At 50.6% G+C, this 17270-nt stretch overlaps 1 protein-coding gene across 4 annotated transcripts in view; it reads right to left on the bottom strand.

Moving 5' to 3' along the window:
- MAP6 (microtubule associated protein 6) overlaps positions 1-17270 on the bottom strand; it is a 131031-nt gene that overhangs the window by 41115 nt on the left and 72646 nt on the right. For 2 of the 4 annotated variants that reach the window (XM_075337597.1, XM_075337598.1), the window contains exon 3: positions 2882-3084. The exons of 1 other annotated variant lie outside the window; for it this stretch is intronic. In XM_075337597.1, coding sequence (XP_075193712.1) covers positions 2882-3084 — 203 coding nt within the window. Of the gene's footprint in view, positions 1-72; positions 3085-17270 lie in introns of those variants that run through there. One more of the 4 variants, XM_075337599.1, reaches the window with a different exon arrangement.

Raw genomic sequence — 17270 nt, 5'->3', positions numbered from 1 at the left:
ATCTACAGAGATATGCTAGGACATGAAGTGATGGATTCGGATTTCGACCTGGAAACAATCAGTAAGGCTGAATTTCTATATTTTTTTTATTGATTTGCAGTCATTTCTCAGCAAGCATTACATTGTACAGGTAGGAAACCATAAGAACGTGACAGATGGCGAGGAGCGAGGACGCGCTTCATACCCTCCATGACATGACAACAAAAAATCTCTTCCAGAAGGGTCGGAGGGTGAAGATGGCGGACAGGGGGGACATGACCAATCCCTACGGGAGATCTCAGGGTACTGCCAGCCGTATACACTGCAAACCCCCAAATCACCCCCTAATGTCATTCATCATCAGACGATACAATCTTATGGAATCATCTACGGGATGTCACCTCATCAGGACTGACTTTATACTTTATACTTCGCTTCCTGACCTTGGACGTGGCAAAGAGCAAACTCCACAGAGCAGACATTATGAAATCAAGGGCGATAACCATATTTGCATCCTTCTAAATGGGTGAAAGAATCTTAGCCACTTGATTTCTTTGCTTTGTTCTGAGCTTTTTGAATACAAAGCTCCAAATCCCCAGCGCTGACGTATAATCTACGCTATAAAGTTCTTCCAGCAGCCACCACCAGAGGGAGCTATAGAGCAAGTGCACGCTACTCAATAAACTCTGTAAGCAGAAAACTCCTGGGCTCCCCCTAGTGGTGACTGCAGGAACCTAAGAATTAGAATTACTGGGGATTTTGAGCTCTGTATCAGAAGAAATGGAGCAATTATCACTATAAGTTTATAAAGATAACCTTTGCAACTTGTCTTCAATGCAAATAATAGTAATTTGCATATTTTTTCCCAATAAGACTCCATATACAACAGTTCTCTCTAATGAGTATCCTCCAAAACTGTATCAAAGGTGCCTCATTCAACCAATCACACGCTAACATTCCTGCTCATGTTGCAGACGTCGCTACTGCCTGTAGGTGGCAATAGTGAGTTTTCAGCTGCTGGGAAAGAGCTAATTTGCATACTGTTTCCCATGGTGCATTGCCAAAAAATCTCCATACACACCTGCTCTGCCTAATGAGTACCCTCCAAATTGCATCAAAGGTGCCTCATTCAACCAACCGCACATGCTCTGTACCGAGGCTAACATTCTTGCTCATGTTGCAGATATTGCTACTGCCTGTAGGTGGCACTAGTGAGTTTTAGTCTGCTGTGGAAAGAGCTAATTTGCATACTATTTCCCATGGTGCATTGCCAATAAATCTCCATACACACCTTCTCTCTCAAATGAGCACCCTCCAAACTGCATCAAAGGTGCCTCATTCAACCAACCACATGCTAAACCTCCTGCTCATGTTGCAGATATTGCTACTGCCTGTAGGTGGCACTAGTGAGTTTTAGTCCGCTGGGGAAAGAGCTAATTTGCATACTATTTCCCATGGTGCATTGCCAATAAATCTCCATACACAACTGCTCTCTCTAATTAGAAGCGGCAGAAATTGGGTCTAAAAAATAGTCCTGGCCGAAAAGCGCAGAATAAAGAGGATGTGTCACACTGGGCAGCACGGTGGCTCAGTGGCTAGCACTGCAGTCTTGTGGTGGCTCAGTGGCTAGCATGCAGTCTTACAGTGCTGGGGTCCTGGGTTCAAATCCCACCAAGGACACCATCTGCAAGGAGTTTGCATGTTCTCCCCGTGTTTGCGTGGGTTTCCTCCGGGTTCTCCGGTTTCCTCCCACACTCGAAAGACATACAAATAGGGACTCTAGATTGTGAGCCCCAATGGGGACAGTGTTGCCATTGTATGTAAAGCGCTGTGGAATTAATAGCGCTATATAAATGAATAAAATTATTATTATTATTATTACATTTAGCTGACGTGTCCCTGTCCCTCTTCCGACCCTTTCTCCTTCACATTTTCCTTCTTTTTCCATACCCTGAAGCTTATTGGTTTTCTTTTCTGTTCCCTTCCTCTACTTCCTATGGGAGGGAGTTAAAACAAGTCTGTGCAGCAGAAAGGAAGTCCACTGTATAGCCTGTATAGCAAATAGACCTTCCTGTGCCCTCAGCAAGACGGGAAAGTTATGAGTTTATCCCTAACTGCGAATATCAAGTGATACCTTAGTTCTATATGTGTCCATTGTGTTCAGCTTATAGGAAGAAATGGAATGTTGTGAAAATTCCGGAATCGTAAAATGCAACAATGTATCAATATATTTATGATAAGTATCAAAATATACATGAGATCTGGATGCTAAATGCCTGCGCTATGAATATTCTTTAATAGAAAGTATATAGGAGTCTGGGATATAGGAGGACATGACCAATGGGCCCAAGAGCTTGCACTCTGATTCACTAGTCCGTATTTTTCTATTGTCCATGGCTGATTATAAAGTCTACTAAGCATCTATGGGATGTAATTAATGTGAATTTCTTTCCCTGTACATATGTTTTCCCCCGGCCCCACCCCTCCCCACCATATAAATGCGCTTAGTTGTTCACCCTTGGTCCTACCACATTGACGCTAACTATGAACTTTCCACCACTGGTCACGTCACACCACATATAGGAGTATAGGGGCATTACAGGCGATCACGTGGAGCTTTACATTCTCTTGATAGCACCGTGAACACGTATAGATTTGGATCATTCTCACATAGAAATTTTGGACCGTACACAAATTAAAAAAACAACCCCAAAAACATCAGTGTCGTTACAGTGTGGCGGGAGTGAGGACGCGTATTCTAGGGCACAATCAGAAAGCAGAAGCGATTTCGTAGTCACTAACGTTATCCGGTGGCCTCGGGAGTAAAAATAATACAATAATAATAACCAGACGAATCAGAGAATTAGAGAATAAGGGCTTTTCTCGTATTTTTTTGCATTACTCTTTCGCTTCGGCCAGTTTATTGTTCATCTCTTTGCTCTTCTCCTTGTCTTCGGGTTTGGCGGTGTTGGTGGAGGTCTCGGGGGCCTTCTTTTTGGAGGCTCGGCCGGGAATGATCTGCTTGTCTTTGGCCTTTTTCACCGGTTTATGGCTTGGGGTGGATGTCTTTTTTGGTTTGGAAGGCTGGACGCTGGGTTTCTCCACCTGGACGGAGACAGACGCACAGGAAAACACGGGGACAACACAGACACACGAAGAGGAGAAGAAGGGAAAATCAGGGTAAGGATTTGTTACAATGTATCAATGTGATTCATACACAGCAACCCAACAAATGGAGCGTGATCCTCTGATGAGAACGTGCTGGATATCAGACTACCGGAGACGCCAACAGACAGTGCAGCTATGGTAGAGTGACTGATCGCAGCGGTATCCTAACAGAGCAGCGCTGCAGTGTACAGCATGGGGGGCACAGAGGAGCATCCTGGCCATATAATGATAGAACAGGTGGATATGAGACTACCGGAGACGCCAACAGACAGTGCAGCTATGGTAGAGTGACTGATCGCAGCGGTATCCTAACAGAGCAGCGCTGCAGTGTACAGCATGGGGGGCACAGAGGAGCATCCTGAACGTATAATGATAGAACAGGTGGATATCAGACTACCGGAGACGCCAAGAGACAGTGCAGCTATGGTAGAGTGACTGATCGCAGCGGTGTCCTAATGGAGCAGAGCTGCAGTGTACAGCATGGGGGGTACAGAGGAGCATCCTGGCCATATAATGATAGAACAGGTGGATATGAGACTACCGGAGACGCCAACAGACAGTGCAGCTATGGTAGAGTGACTGATCGCAGCGGTATCCTAACAGAGCAGAGCTGCAGTGTACAGCATGGGGGGCACAGAGGAGCATCCTGGCCGTATAATTATAGAACAGGTGGATATGAGACTACCAGAGACGCCAACAGACAGTGCAGCTATGGTAGAGTGACTGATCGCAGCGGTGTCCTAATGGAGCAGAGCTGCAGTGTACAGCATGTGGGGTACAGAGGAGCATCCTGGCCATATAATGATAGAACAGGTGGATATGAGACTACCGGAGACGCCAACAGACAGTGCAGCTATGGTAGAGTGACTGATCGCAGCGGTATCCTAACAGAGCAGAGCTGCAGTGTACAGCATGGGGGGCACAGAGGAGCATCCTGGCCGTATAATTATAGAACAGGTGGATATGAGACTACCAGAGACGCCAACAGACAGTGCAGCTATGGTAGAGTGACTGATCGCAGCGGTATCCTAACAGAGCAGAGCTGCAGTGTACAGCATGGGGGGCACAGAGGAGCATCCTGGCCATATAATTATAGAACAGGTGGATATCAGACTACCAGAGACGCCAACAGACAGTGCAGCTATGGTAGAGTGACTGATCGCAGCGGTGTCCTAACAGAGCAGAGCTGCAGTGTACAGCATGGGGGGCACAGAGGAGCATCCTGGCCATATAATGATAGAACAGGTGGATTTCAGACTACCGGAGACGCCAACAGACAGTGCAGCTATGGTAGAGTGACTGATCGCAGCGGTATCCTAACAGAGCAGAGCTGCAGTGTACAGCATGGGGGGCACAGAGGAGCATCCTGGCCGTATAATGATAGAACAGGTGGATTTCAGACTACCGGAGACGCCAACAGACAGTGCAGCTATGGTAGAGTGACTGATCGCAGCGGTATCCTAACAGAGCAGAGCTGCAGTGTACAGCATGGGGGGCACAGAGGAGCATCCTGGCCATATAATTATAGAACAGGTGGATATCAGACTACCAGAGACGCCAACAGACAGTGCAGCTATGGTAGAGTGACTGATCGCAGCGGTATCCTAACAGAGCAGAGCTGCAGTGTACAGCATGGGGGGTACAGAGGAGCATCCTGGCCATATAATGATAGAACAGGTGGATTTCAGACTACCGGAGACGCCAACAGACAGTGCAGCTATGGTAGAGTGACTGATCGCAGCGGTATCCTAACAGAGCAGAGCTGCAGTGTACAGCATGGGGGGCACAGAGGAGCATCCTGGCCGTATAATTATAGAACAGGTGGATATGAGACTACCAGAGACGCCAACAGACAGTGCAGCTATGGTAGAGTGACTGATTGCAGCGGTATCCTAACAGAGCAGAGCTGCAGTGTACAGCATGGGGGGCACAGAGGAGCATCCTGGCCATATAATGATAGAACAGGTGGATATGAGACTACCGGAGACGCCAACAGACAGTGCAGCTATGGTAGAGTGACTGATCACAGCGGTATCCTAACAGAGCAGAGCTGCAGTGTACAGCATGGGGGGCACAGAGGAGCATCCTGAACGTATAATGATAGAACAGGTGGATATCAGACTACCGGAGACGCCAAGAGACAATGCAGCTATGGTAGAGTGACTGATCGCAGCGGTGTCCTAATGGAGCAGAGCTGCAGTGTACAGCATGTGGGGTACAGAGGAGAATCCTGGCCATATAATGATAGAACAGGTGGATATGAGACTACCGGAGACGCCAACAGACAGTGCAGCTATGGTAGAGTGACTGATCGCAGCGGTATCCTAACAGAGCAGAGCTGCAGTGTACAGCATGGGGGGCACAGAGGAGCATCCTGGCCGTATAATTATAGAACAGGTGGATATGAGACTACCGGAGACGCCAATAGATAGTGCAGCTATGGTAGAGTGACTGATCGCAGCGGTATCCTAACAGAGCAGAGCTGCAGTGTACAGCATGGGGGGCACAGAGGAGCATCCTGGCCATATAATTATAGAACAGGTGGATATCAGACTACCAGAGACGCCAACAGACAGTGCAGCTATGGTAGAGTGACTGATCGCAGCGGTGTCCTAACAGAGCAGAGCTGCAGTGTACAGCATGGGGGGCACAGAGGAGCATCCTGGCCATATAATGATAGAACAGGTGGATTTCAGACTACCGGAGACGCCAACAGACAGTGCAGCTATGGTAGAGTGACTGATCGCAGCGGTATCCTAACAGAGCAGAGCTGCAGTGTACAGCATGGGGGGCACAGAGGAGCATCCTGGCCGTATAATGATAGAACAGGTGGATTTCAGACTACCGGAGACGCCAACAGACAGTGCAGCTATGGTAGAGTGACTGATCGCAGCGGTATCCTAACAGAGCAGAGCTGCAGTGTACAGCATGGGGGGCACAGAGGAGCATCCTGGCCGTATAATTATAGAACAGGTGGATATCAGACTACCAGAGACGCCAACAGACAGTGCAGCTATGGTAGAGTGACTGATCGCAGCGGTATCCTAACAGAGCAGAGCTGCAGTGTACAGCATGGGGGGCACAGAGGAGCATCCTGGCCATATAATTATAGAACAGGTGGATATCAGACTACCAGAGACGCCAACAGACAGTGCAGCTATGGTAGAGTGACTGATCGCAGCGGTATCCTAACAGAGCAGAGCTGCAGTGTACAGCATGGGGGGTACAGAGGAGCATCCTGGCCATATAATGATAGAACAGGTGGATTTCAGACTACCGGAGACGCCAACAGACAGTGCAGCTATGGTAGAGTGACTGATCGCAGCGGTATCCTAACAGAGCAGAGCTGCAGTGTACAGCATGGGGGGCACAGAGGAGCATCCTGGCCGTATAATTATAGAACAGGTGGATATGAGACTACCAGAGACGCCAACAGACAGTGCAGCTATGGTAGAGTGACTGATTGCAGCGGTATCCTAACAGAGCAGAGCTGCAGTGTACAGCATGGGGGGTACAGAGGAGCATCCTGGCCGTATAATTATAGAACAGGTGGATATCAGACTACCAGAGACGCCAACAGACAGTGCAGCTATGGTAGAGTGACTGATCGCAGCGGTATCCTAACAGAGCAGCGCTGCAGTGTACAGCATGGGGGGTACAGAGGAGCATCCTGGCCGTATAATGATAGAACAGGTGGATATGAGACTACCGGAGACGCCAACAGACAGTGCAGCTATGGTAGAGTGACTGATCGCAGCGGTATCCTAACAGAGCAGCGCTGCAGTGTACAGCATGGGGGGCACAGAGGAGCATCCTGGCCGTATAATGATAGAACAGGTGGATATGAGACTACCAGAGACGCCAACAGACAGTGCACCTATGGTAGAGTGACTGATCACAGCGGTGTCCTAACAGAGCAGAGCTGCAGCGTACAGCATGGGGGGCACAGAGGAGCATCCTGGCCGTATAATGATAGAACAGGTGGATATGAGACTACCAGAGACGCCAACAGACAGTGCAGCTATGGTAGAGTGACTGATCGCAGCGGTATCCTAACAGAGCAGAGCTGCAGTGTACAGCATGGGGGGTACAGAGGAGCATCCTGGCCATATAATGATAGAACAAGTGGATATGAGACTACCGGAGACGCCAACAGACAGTGCACCTATGGTAGAGTGACTGATCACAGCGGTGTCCTAACAGAGCAGAGCTGCAGTGTACAGCATGGGGGGCACAGAGGAGCATCCTGGCCGTATAATGATAGAACAGGTGGATATGAGACTACCAGAGACGCCAACAGACAGTGCAGCTATGGTAGAGTGACTGATCGCAGCGGTATCCTAACAGAGCAGAGCTGCAGTGTACAGCATGGGGGGTACAGAGGAGCATCCTGGCCATATAATGATAGAACAAGTGGATATGAGACTACCAGAGACGCCAACAGACAGTGCAGCTATGGTAGAGTGACTGATCGCAGCGGTATCCTAACAGAGCAGAGCTGCAGTGTACAGCATGGGGGGCACAGAGGAGCATCCTGGCCATATAATGATAGAACAGGTGGATTTCAGACTACCGGAGACGCCAACAGACAGTGCAGCTATGGTAGAGTGACTGATCGCAGCGGTGTCCTAACAGAGCAGAGCTGCAGTATACAGCATGGGGGGCACAGAGGAGCATCCTGGCCGTATAATGATAGAACAGGTGGATATCAGACTACCGGAGACGCCAACAGACAGTGCAGCTATGGTAGAGTGACTGATCGCAGCGGTATCCTAACAGAGCAGCGCTGCAGTGTACAGCATGGGGGGTACAGTGGAGCATCCTGGCCGTATAATGATAGAACAGGTGGATATGAGACTACCGGAGACGCCAACAGACAGTGCAGCTATGGTAGAGTGACTGACTGCAGCGGTGTCCTAACAGAGCAGAGCTGCAGTGTACAGCATGGGGGGCACAGAGGAGCATCCTGGCCGTATAATGATAGAACAGGTGGATATGAGACTACCGGAGACGCCAACAGACAGTGCAGCTATGGTAGAGTGACTGACTGCAGCGGTGTCCTAACAGAGCAGAGCTGCAGTGTACAGCATGGGGGGCACAGAGGAGCATCCTGGCCGTATAATGATAGAACAGGTGGATATGAGACTACCGGAGACGCCAACAGACAGTGCAGCTATGGTAGAGTGACTGACTGCAGCGGTGTCCTAACAGAGCAGAGCTGCAGTGTACAGCATGGGGGGCACAGAGGAGCATCCTGGCCGTATAATGATAGAACAGGTGGATATCAGACTACCAGAGACGCCAACAGACAGTGCACCTATGGTAGAGTGACTGATCGCAGCGGTGTCCTAACAGAGCAACGCTGCAGTGTACAGCATGGGGGGCACAGAGGAGCATCCTGGCCGTATAATGATAGAACAGGTGGATATCAGACTACCAGAGACGCCAACAGACAGTGCAGCTATGGTAGAGTGACTGATCTCAGCGGTGTCCTAACAGAGCAGCGCTGCAGTGTACAGCATGGGGGGCACAGAGGAGCATCCTGGCCGTATAATGATAGAACAAGTGGATATCAGACTACCAGAGACGCCAACAGACAGTGCACCTATGGTAGAGTGACTGATCGCAGCGGTGTCCTAACAGAGCAGCGCTGCAGTGTACAGCATGGGGGGCACAGAGGAGCATCCTGGCCATATAATGATAGAACAGGTGGATATCAGACTACCAGAGACGCCAACAGACAGTGCAGCTATGGTAGAGTGACTGATCGCAGCGGTATCCTAACAGAGCAGAGCTGCAGTGTACAGCATGGGGGGCACAGAGGAGCATCCTGGCCATATAATGATAGAACAGGTAGATATGAGACTACCAGAGACGCCAACAGACAGTGCAGCTATGGTAGAGTGACTGATCGCAGCGGTATCCTAACAGAGCAGCGCTGCAGTGTACAGCATGGGGGGCACAGAGGAGCATCCTGGCCATATAATGATAGAACAGGTAGATATGAGACTACCAGAGACGCCAACAGACAGTGCAGCTATGGTAGAGTGACTGATCGCAGCGGTATCCTAACAGAGCAGCGCTGCAGTGTACAGCATGGGGGGTACAGTGGAGCATCCTGGCCGTATAATGATAGAACAGGTAGATATCAGACTACCAGAGACGCCAACAGACAGTGCAGCTATGGTAGAGTGACTGATCGCAGCGGTATCCTAACAGAGCAGAGCTGCAGTGTACAGCATGGGGGGTACAGTGGAGCATCCTGGCCGTATAATGATAGAACAGGTGGATATGAGACTACCAGAGACGCCAACAGACAGTGCAGCTATGGTAGAGTCACTGACCGCAGCGGTGTCCTAATGGAGCAGCGCTGCAGTGTACAGCATGGGGGGTACAGTGGAGCAGCCTGACCCTCTAATGATAGAAAAGGATGATTTCAGACTACCAGAGGCTCCAACAGACAGTGCACCTGTAAGGGGTGCGCAGACCCCTTACAAGGAAGCACAGGTTTTCTCTGAAGTGGTTAATGCTGTCCCCATAGAAACTGTACAGGAGGGAGGAGGAGCCGGCAGCTTAGGGGGAAAGGAAGTGTGTGCTGAAGGCAGTTGTGTCCTGTAGTGATGGGCAGTCCGGCTCTTTTTGATGAGCCGGCTCATTCGGCTCGGCTCACCAAAAAGAATCGGCTCTTTCGGCTCAAAAAACGGCTCTTTTTTTAAAAAAACCCTCTGCTACACCTTGTGATGATACAGAACCTCCCCTGTACATTGGGAACCTCATTCTACACCCTTGTATGTATCTAGTGAAGCAGTAAAAACAGTTTTTAGCATTATTGTTTCCGTTTCCTCAGATTGTCAGCTCTTCTGGACAGGGCCCTCGCTCCTCTTTTATGTGGTGTTTTTTGTACATGTCCTTTCTACATTAGTCAGTGCTCTGATATGTGTGCTCCTACAAAAGATTATAATTCCTGAAAATAAAGGCGAGTTGCAATTACTGTGCTGCCTGTCACTATATGTGCAACACACACACACTGTACATACTGAACACAAAGGACACACATACATACACACATTGTACACACATACTGTACGCACACCAAAATATGGAAGCATAGGATACTGAATAGCAAAATCAGTTTATTTCAACACAACCTGGAACAGAAATGTTTAAATGCTAACATAGCATGGGTCCAACTTCTGCTGGTGGTGCACAGCACTACAAATCCCAGCAAGTGGAGCACAATATGGCAATGCAACACTAGTTACATACCAACTTTTTTAACAGTTAAGTGACAATAAATGTCATTGAGGTAGTATTGCACATAAAACAAATGTATAGAGGTTGTCCTGACTAACATTGATGGCCTGGCCTTACTATAGGTAATCGATGTGTGATGGCTGGAGGGCGGATGTGCGGTATCTAGCCGCTGTCACTACATACAAGATGGAGCACCTTCATAACAGCATATCTGGCCAACATTAAGAAGAGCTGATCATCCGAGGTGTCGGGTGCGGCCCTTGTGGCGCCCCTGACCTGGTCAGGCACCACTGAGTACTGCACCCATGCTGGGGACAGTACAAACAGGTAATCCAGAAGGCTGACCGAGGTGTGACTACACAGGCGCATAGTGATCAGGTCTCACACATGTACCTTTGGGAGGACCCCTGGGGATCCCAGGAGGGGGCAAAGCCTTCACCTCCACTTGAGGAGTGGAGGGGGCGAAGCCTCCATCTCCACTCAAGGGGTGTGGTAGAGAGCCTGGTTGCTAGGTGGCGTAGGCAGGCACAAGGGGAAAAGAGAAGGAGGAGTAAGGAGTCTGAAGCAGAGTGTGGAGGAGTGAGGAGCATGGAAGTGGAGCTCAGACAGGAGCAGCAGTGCAGGTCCCACGAGTGAGCCAGTTTAGTGTGCAGCTCAGGAAGAGCAGAAGCAGACCCTGGAGCTGTTGCAGTCTAACAGCGTCCGCGCAGTGACTACCGACGGGGGAGAACGGTCACCTGGTAGTGCTGCCCGAACACCACACACAGCTGGAGAGAGAGCAGTGTAGTGGAAAGTAAGGAGACTGTCAGGGAGTACCAGGCCCAAACGGGCAGCAGATCCCGGTGCGGGGATAGATCCACCTTTCCTCGCTAAACCTGCCGGTGTGGGGCCCTTAAAGCCCACGCCACAACACCACAAAAGCCGCAGCCACGTAGCCACAGTTAGGGCCCATAGTTCACAGGAGGCAAGCAGCTGGAGTGATCTGGTCCAGGCGACAAGCAAACGGCAAACAAACGAGGGGAGCAGCTACTTCCCTGGGTGACCCCCATAGGGACTAAAAGTCGGGGTTACCACAAACCACAGAAGGGCTAAGGAAGGCGAGTCGGTAGCCACCCTCATCAGTCAGCCTGAAGGACACTTGGTTCCAGCCTGGTTCATCCCAGCTACGCCCGGGTTACTCACCCTGCCATCAACTGTGAGTAAAACCCCTGAAAGACATTCTGATTGTGTGGAGTTATTCTGCGCCTTGTGGTTCTACACACCTACACAGGGCCCTGGGGCTTGCCTCACTCTCAGGAGGCTACTACAACTGACTGCACCCACCATCAGCCCCAGGCCCCCCTTAATCTGCAGTGGCGGTCCCCACTGACCGCAATTCTGAGAGTGGCGTCACGACAATCAAAATAGAAGATCTCCTACCTGTGACAAGATCCAGCTGCGTGGAGTCCCTGAAGGTAATGCACCGACACTGCACTTGTGGGGCTTCACACCCTACAGCAATCACACATTGATCAACTAAAGCAGAGGTGAGGAACTCCAGGTCTGGAGGGTTGCAGGTCATGTGTTCAGGATTTCCTTATGGTACTGTCACACTGGTGGAGGCTGTAGTCCAGGCGAGGCAGGGAGCTATACTTTGTATGGCTCCCGTCATGTGTCAGAGCACTATTGCTGCGTCACACGCGGCAATGTGTTCAGATCGCCTGCTCCTCATCGCCAGGTTTCCCAGCAGTGCTAGGCAACCTCCGAATTCAGGAGATGAGCGGTGGCAGCGGGAAATTGCCCTGTCACACGAGGCGACACACTGGCGATGTCATTGTAACTTGACCATGCCTACTAAGTTGCAGCAACATTGCCAGTGATACCTCCCTGTCTGACGGGGTCTTTAGTATTGCACAGTTGATAATTGAATCATCTACACTGTGTGTGGCACTCAAGACCTGAAGTTTCCCATCTCTGAATTAAAGTAAGGGCCCTGTCACACATGTCAATGTGGTGGGCAACGTCGCTGATGACTGTGTGACCCCGCCCACCGCATCAACGTCACGGGTGAGATGTCATATGTGACGATCTCACCTGCGACTTCTCCTGCAATGTCGCTGTGTGATGCCATAGCATCACACCAGTGTCTCCAGTAGCTATAGTGCAGCTCCTGAAGTCGCTGGTGTGAAGGTGTCACATGCAGCGATGTCGCTAGATTGCAGTTGCGTGGTTTTCGGTCCGGACCGAAAACTTCGCGACTGCGACCAGCGATAAATTGTGGGGCGATTTTGCCGGGTCACACGTGGCGATGCACTCACGATATCGCCACAGTGACATCGCTGTGGCGATATCGTGAGTCACATTAAGCTGCGGGGAAACCAGGAGAGGTAAGTACAGATTTATTTTTTAATGAGTACACGCTCGCCAGAGGATTATGGGGGAGGAGGGGGGTGCATTATAGTCTATGGCGAGTTGTGAGGCTGCATTATGCTATGTGGAAGGCTGTGAGGCTGCATTATACTATATGGAGGGCTGTGAGGCAGTATTATACTATATGGAGGATAATGGGGGTGCATTATTATAATTGGATGACTATGGGGGACTATGGGATGCATTATAATATATAAATGACTATGAGGGTACATTGTGATATATGGAGGAATATGGGGATGCGTTATAATAATTGGATGACTATGGTGGTGGGGGGTGAACACCATATATACCAGGATAAGGGACATATATACACGGGGCCCATACATATGATCTGACCAACATGTGTGCGCACGGAGTGTGACAGGTGGGGGAGTGCCCAGGTCTACATTTCACACTGTGGCTCACCAGACTCTAGTTACGCCACTGATAATTAGGAAGCGATACAAAAAAAAGTGTTTTATAGATGTGTGCAGATGTCAGATCTATTTACATCTAAAAATACCAGGATTTGTAACAGAAATAGAAAAAAAGTCTTAACTGCGAGAATTGTGACACCACAACGCCACAGACACATGCATATAGAGGCTAATGAATATGTTGTATGTAGTCACCAAACTAGTAAAAAAATATCAATTGTGGTCACAAAAAAAAATACACAGACACACACACACACACGCACGCACAGACACACACAGACACGCACACAGACACGCACACAGACACGCACACAGACACTCACACACACACACACACACAGCAGCTTCCACTAAACATTGAAGGAATGGAGACATGGCTTATTATCAATGATTTTCTCTTTTTTATGCCAGAAAGAAAACCTTACAGGGTTAAATGAACATGTCAGGGGTCCATTGTTATCAGCAAACAAGCTGAGCCCCTCTCCTCCTACACATTACCATATGTGCCAGTCGAGGTCAGAAAACTTAACCCTAGCACATCATTCCCTGGTACTCAATTGTGCCCACTGAACTAAGGAAGAACCACTATGTGTGTATAGCTTTAAGTGTCAGCTCCTGCCCAGAGCTTGTGTTTACTTTACTCTTCTCCTTATCTCCTGCTTCCCCCTGAAGCAGAGAAAAAAAAAAAAAAAGCGGCTCTTTATGGCTCGTTCACTTTGATGATTCGGCTCATATCGTTCACTTCAAAGAGCCGGCTCAAAGAATCGGCTCGTTCGCGAACGACACATCACTAGTGTCCTGGACGGGAGAGAAGAAACAGCCAGGGGCAGAGTGTGGAGCTGAGTGGGCAGAAAGAAAGAAAGAAAGAAAGAAAGAAGGGAGCTGGAAGAACAGGGAAGCCGGAGAGAAAAGGAGCGGGCGGAACCTCGTAGGGTGAAGCAGTCCGGTGTGGGTCCGGGCTGTGGGTAGCCAGAAGTGGGAGCCGGGCGAAGAGGAGTAGTCAGGCAAGTCACCCACTTGAGGGGACGCTAGGGCAGGCTTTCCCTCAGCTAAAGGAAGCGCCACAGCACTGTGTTTTGTTACTGCCAAGTGTGGAGAATTGCGAAGAATAAAACATGTTTGTTATTTGCATTGAACCATGCCTGAAGAGTATTTGTGCGCCGGACGACATCTGCACCACCACACTCTGCCCCACCAAGACATCTCCCGTCCCGATAGTGACGGCGGAGCCAGGGGTAAGCCTGACAGAAGGGGCCACGACTACAAGCCCAGAGGCGCCCCTGGCACCCCGTTACACACCTATGGTAGAGTCACTGATCACAGCGGTGTCCTAACAGAGCAGAGCTGCAGTGTACAGCATGGGGGGTACAGTGGAGCATCCTGGCCGTATAATGATAGAACAGGTGGATTTCAAACTACCGGAGGCTCCAACAGACAATGCAACTAATGTAGAGTCACTGACTGCAGCGGTGTCCTGATGGAGCAGAGCTGCAGTGTACAGCATGGGGGTTACAGTGGAGCAGCCTGACCCTCTAATAATAGAACAGGTGGATCTCAGACACTCCAAAAGACAGTGCAGCTATGGTAGAGTCACTGACTGCAGCAGTATCCTAATGGAGCAGAGCTGCAGTGTACAGCATGGGGGGCACAGAGGAGCATCCTGGCCGTATAATTATAGAACAGGTGGATTTTAGACTACCTGTGGCCCCAAACAGACAATGCAGCTAAGGTAGAGTCACTGATCACAGCGGTGTCCTGATGGAGCAGAGCTGCAGTGTACACAGTGGTGTACTGACAATGGCGGCAGAGCACCCAGCACCAACACCAGGAACCCCTGCTCGGCACCGCAATTTCAACTGTATTAGGCTAGGTTCACATTTCCATTGTTTTGCATCAGTCACATGCGTTGCTTGATGCTTGTGACTGATGCTTTGTACAATGGGTGACGAGACTTGGAATTCATTATCATCATAAAGCGGATTCCATTGTAAAACAAGAGAGAGAGTGATCAGCTGATCGCCCGGCGGCCGGCTTCTGTGAACAATCAGCTGATCGCTCTCAAAAGCCGGCAGCCGGGAGATCAGCTGATCGCTCTCATTAGACAGCTGCCGGGAGATCAGCTGATCGCTCTCATTAGACAGCTGCCGGGAGATCAGCTGATCGCTCTCATTAGACAGTTGCCGGGTGATCAGCTGATCGCTCTCATTAGACAGCTGCCGGGAGATCAGCTGATCGCTCTCAAAAGCCGGCAGCCGGGAGATCAGCTGATCGCTCTCAAAAGCCGGCAGCCGGGAGATCAGCTGATCGCTCTCAAAAGCCGGCAGCCGGGAGATCAGCTGATCGCTCTCATTAGACAGCTGCCGGGAGATCAGCTGATCGCTCTCATTAGACAGCTGCCGGGAGATCAGCTGATCGCTCTCAAAAGCCGGCAGCCGGGAGATCAGCTGATCGCTCTCATTAGACAGCTGCCGGGAGATCAGCTGATCGCTCTCATTAGACAGCTGCCGGGAGATCAGCTGATCGCTCTCATTAGACAGTTGCCGGGTGATCAGCTGATCGCTCTCATTAGACAGCTGCCGGGAGATCAGCTGATCGCTCTCAAAAGCCGGCAGCCGGGAGATCAGCTGATCGCTCTCAAAAGCCGGCAGCCGGGAGATCAGCTGATCGCTCTCAAAAGCCGGCAGCCGGGAGATCAGCTGATCGCTCTCATTAGACAGCTGCCGGGAGATCAGCTGATCGCTCTCATTAGACAGCTGCCGGGAGATCAGCTGATCGCTCTCATTAGACAGCTGCCGGGTGATCAGCTGATCGCTCTCATTAGACAGCTGCCGGGTGATCAGCTGATCGCTCTCATTAGACAGCTGCCGGGAGATCAGCTGATCGCTCTCATTAGACAGCTGCCGGGAGATCAGCTGATCGCTCTCAAAAGCCGGCAGCCGGGAGATCAGCTGATCGCTCTCATTAGACAGCTGCCGGGAGATCAGCTGATCGCTCTCATTAGACAGCTGCCGGGAGATCAGCTGATCGCTCTCATTAGACAGCTGCCGGGTGATCAGCTGATCGCTCTCATTAGACAGCTGCCGGGAGATCAGCTGATCGCTCTCAAAAGCCGGCAGCCGGGAGATCAGCTGATCGCTCTCATTAGACAGCTGCCGGGAGATCAGCTGATCGCTCTCATTAGACAGCTGCCGGGAGATCAGCTGATCGCTCTCATTAGACAGCTGCCGGGAGATCAGCTGATCGCTCTCATAAGCTGGTGGCCGGGAGATCAGCTGATCGCTCTCATAAGCCGGCGGCCGGGAGATCAGCTGATCGCTCTCAAAAGCCGGCTGCCGGGAGATCAGCTGATCGCTCTCATTAGACAGCTGCCGGGAGATCAACTGATCGCTCTCATTAGACAGCTGCCGGGAGATCAGCTGATCGCTCTCATTAGACAGCTGCCGGGTGATCAGCTGATCGCTCTCATTAGACAGCTGCCGGGAGATCAGCTGATCGCTCTCATAAGCTGGTGGCCGGGAGATCAGCTGATCGCTCTCATAAGCTGGTGGCCGGGAGATCAGCTGATCGCTCTCATAAGCTGGTGGCCGGGAGATCAGCTGATCGCTCTCATAAGCTGGTGGCCGGTAGATCAGCTGATCGCTCTCATAAGCTGGTGGCCGGTAGATCAGCTGATCGCTCTCATTAGCCGGTGGCCGGTAGATCAGCTGATCGCTCTCATAAGCTGGTGGCCGGGAGATCAGCTGATCGCTCTCATAAGCTGGTGGCCGGGAGATCAGCTGATCGCTCTCATTGGCCGGTGGCCGGGAGATCAGCTGATCGCTCTCATAAGCTGGTGGCCGGGAGATCAGCTGATCGCTCTCATTAGCCGGTGGCCGGGAGATCAGCTGACCGCTCTCATTAGCCGATGGCCGGGAGATCAGCTGATCGCTCTCATAAGCCGGTGGCCGGGAGATCAGCTGATCGCTCTCATTAGCCGGCAGCCGGGAGATCAGCTGATCATTCACAGAAGACGGCTGCCGGGAGATCAGCTGATTGCTCTCA

Source organism: Anomaloglossus baeobatrachus, chromosome 2 (genome assembly GCF_048569485.1).
Source record: "Anomaloglossus baeobatrachus isolate aAnoBae1 chromosome 2, aAnoBae1.hap1, whole genome shotgun sequence".
Classification (NCBI taxonomy): Eukaryota; Metazoa; Chordata; class Amphibia; order Anura; family Aromobatidae; genus Anomaloglossus; species Anomaloglossus baeobatrachus.
This window is presented reverse-complemented; position numbering and strand designations above follow the sequence as displayed.